At 44.5% G+C, this 2917-nt stretch overlaps 1 protein-coding gene across 4 annotated transcripts in view; it reads left to right on the top strand.

The window, feature by feature from the left end:
- Positions 1–2917, top strand: part of gata3 (GATA binding protein 3) — a 13377-nt gene that overhangs the window by 2243 nt on the left and 8217 nt on the right. For 2 of the 4 annotated variants that reach the window (XM_035675561.1, XM_035675545.1), the window contains exons 1-3: positions 7–342; positions 496–861; positions 1794–2327. In XM_035675561.1, the coding sequence (XP_035531454.1) occupies positions 627–861; positions 1794–2327 (769 nt within the window). In that variant the 5' untranslated portion in view covers positions 7–342; positions 496–626. Of the gene's footprint in view, positions 1–6; positions 343–495; positions 862–1793; positions 2328–2917 lie in introns of those variants that run through there. The other 2 variants (XM_035675569.1, XM_035675553.1) reach the window with 2 other exon arrangements.

Here is a 2917-nt window from a genome sequence, read left to right as displayed (position 1 = left end):
GAGAGAGAGAGAGAGAGGTAGAACAAGGTTGAGCGAGTAAGAGCCACACAGACGAGAGGGAAAGAGAGAGAGAGAGAGGAGCGGAGTTAATGGAGAGGGCTACAACTGCGCACAAACAGAGATTTGATCAGTGAGTTTAACTTGCTGGTGCTGGTCAGTGTGCAGTGAAGCCATCCGCTGCAAACGAGCCCTGCGCCCGAACCAACCTCCACTACTTGTTGAGCCGGGCTCAAACACTGACATTTGTCTCTGAGAGGAAGAAGTTCAGGAACTCTGCGTGGGACTGGATTCCATTTTGGACGTATTTATATGTCAACACCTTTGTTGCATTTGTAATGTGGGGTATGTTTCGTGTTTAAATATATATATATTTATATCGTTTTTAGAAAAAGCCGGGTAAATTCACTTAAGCGCGAGCCTCCTGTCTGCTTTAGTCGTGCTGCATGTGAACAAATGTGAGAAAATAAGACATTTAATTCTCCTCTCTGTCTCCAGGTGATCGGAAGCAAGCGCGGAACCTGTGGATTTAACTAAAAACGGATTTGGGACAGATTATTTCTTACCTTGTGACTTGTACCGGTTTGCTTCGGCGTGCATGAACATTTGCTAAAGAAAAAGGCAAAGCAATGGAAGTAAGTGCGGATCAGCCACGATGGATGAGCCATCATCCCGCGGTGTTGAACGAGCAGCATCCCGGCTCACATCACCCGGGCCTCGGCCACTCATACATGGACCCTTCGCAGTATCCCCTCGCTGACGATGTGGATGTACTGTTTAATATCGATGGACAGGGGAACCACGTCTCTCCATACTATGGAAACTCTGTCCGAGCCGTCCAGAGGTACCCTCCTCCTCCTCACAGTAAGTAAACGGCCTCTTTAGGCCTTTTATTTAATAATGTGCACATTATCCTGTTTGGATCCGTGTGAGTAATTTACCGCCTCAGCAGCAATACTCAATTACTGTCACAGTGTTTGGAATTATTTGTATTATCTGACTGTGATAGAGACCAGGTTTCGGTTTTGGCCTGAGTTGACTTTATCTTAAAAACCTGAGAGCTTAAGTGTTGTGAAACCACGCCGTAAATATGTATGGTTTACCTCCAGTTTGTCTTTGGTTTCTGTCTGCCGCCTATATCACAGCCCCCATTCCCTTCTAAACTTCACAAACATAAAGTGGCATTCAGCTGACTCGCATGTCAAAGAAGTTTTTCAAAAAAGCCCGTGTGCGTAAATTTGTTCTCTGGATCAATCGAGTGTTTGGTTACGGATTTCAACAAATAGATTTGTTGGCACAGGAGTCACAGATACACCTGGAATATTTTGCTAGTTGCTCGGTAGGACGTTTTCACTTCTGAGCGCTTGCACAATATTTATCTTAATTATAATGCTATTCATCGGCCCGTAGCTATCTGTGGAGTTCCCTTTATTGTAGCCTTCAACTTCCTCAACAGTCAATCACGACGTAGTTTCTTTTGAGGCTGCTTACAAGTATTGAGTTGTTGCATTAAGGCCTTTTCAATGGAAAGGGCAAAATTCTGCGGCCACATAAATCTGGATAGAAAGCACTTCGAAGGGGAATTAAATCTGGGCTGTGTGCTGTGTGTTATATGTTAGACATTAAGAATGAAATGTCAGTAAATGTATGTGGTAAATCAGTGCATAAATGTGTGGCTGTTTAGGCCCACAGCTCGACTTTACGCGTGTACATGACAAAGAAACGAATGTGTATTTATTGCTGCTGCAGACTGAGGTCAGGTTCTGATGTTTTCTTGTGTTTCTGTGCTGCCCCAGGTAGCCAGGTGTGCCGTCCCTCATTACTTCACGGCTCCCTGCCCTGGCTGGAGGGGGGCAAAGGCATCGCCCCGCACCACAGCACTTCTCCCTGGAACCTGAGCCCCTTTCCCAAGAACCCCCTGCACCACGGCTCCCCGGCCAGCCTGTCCGTCTACCCCCCGGCCTCCTCCTCCTCCCTGTCCACCGGTCACTCCAGTCCGCACCTCTTCACGTTTCCCCCGACCCCTCCGAAAGACGTATCCCCGGACCCCGGCATATCCACCCCGGGCTCCAGCAGCTCCGGGCGGCAGGAGGATAAAGAGTGCATAAAGTACCAGGTGACCCTGGCCGAGAGTATGAAACTGGAGTCAGCTCACAGCCGGAGCGTGGCATCAATCGGAGCAGGGTCATCCTCTGCCCACCACCCCATCGCCACATACCCATCCTATGTCCCTGAATACGGCCCAGGCCTCTTCCCACCAAGTAGCCTGATAGGTGGGTCACCTTCTAGTTATGGTTCCAAAACAAGACCAAAAACAAGGTCCTGTTCAGGTAGGCGTGCGCTTTATTACATTCCCTTTTGATCTAACATTATTCCCCAGATTTGCAGCCTTAATGATCAGCCATGTTTAATCTCATACCAAAAAAAAAAAAAAAGAAAGAAAATGCCCATGAGCAACTCATTCATCCCTCACATGAACAAGCTCTGCTTTTGGCGCTAAAGGCCATACAGGTTAACCTGTATTCTAAACAGGCGCATCAAAATGCCTAAAAGCTCTTTCTTTCATCATCTGATATTAATAATAACAATAATAATAATAATAACAGTAATAATAATGATGATAATAATAATTATAATAATAACAATAATAATAATACATTTAATTTAAAGTTAAAATAAAAATATATTGAAACTAAATAAATAAAGATCTTAAATGGATTTAATTAAACAAATTTGTTGGGAAAAAAAGATGAATAAAATGTACAACAAGAAACAAAACTAAAATGTCCAGACTTTATTGGATATTTTATCCCCAACAAAATAAAATGATCACGACGCAAACGAGTTCATAGTTAGATGAATTTAGCTCATTTTTTCAATCTTCCTCTCCACTGACACAGAGGGGGAGAGAGACAGAGGG

This window comes from Morone saxatilis, unplaced genomic scaffold, assembly GCF_004916995.1.
Source record: "Morone saxatilis isolate NCDOM2014 unplaced genomic scaffold, NCSU_SB_2.0 Contig10, whole genome shotgun sequence".
Lineage (NCBI taxonomy): Eukaryota > Metazoa > Chordata > Actinopteri > Moronidae > Morone > Morone saxatilis.
The sequence above is the reverse complement of the archived record's forward strand: the minus strand, read 5'-3'. Positions and strand labels throughout refer to the sequence as shown.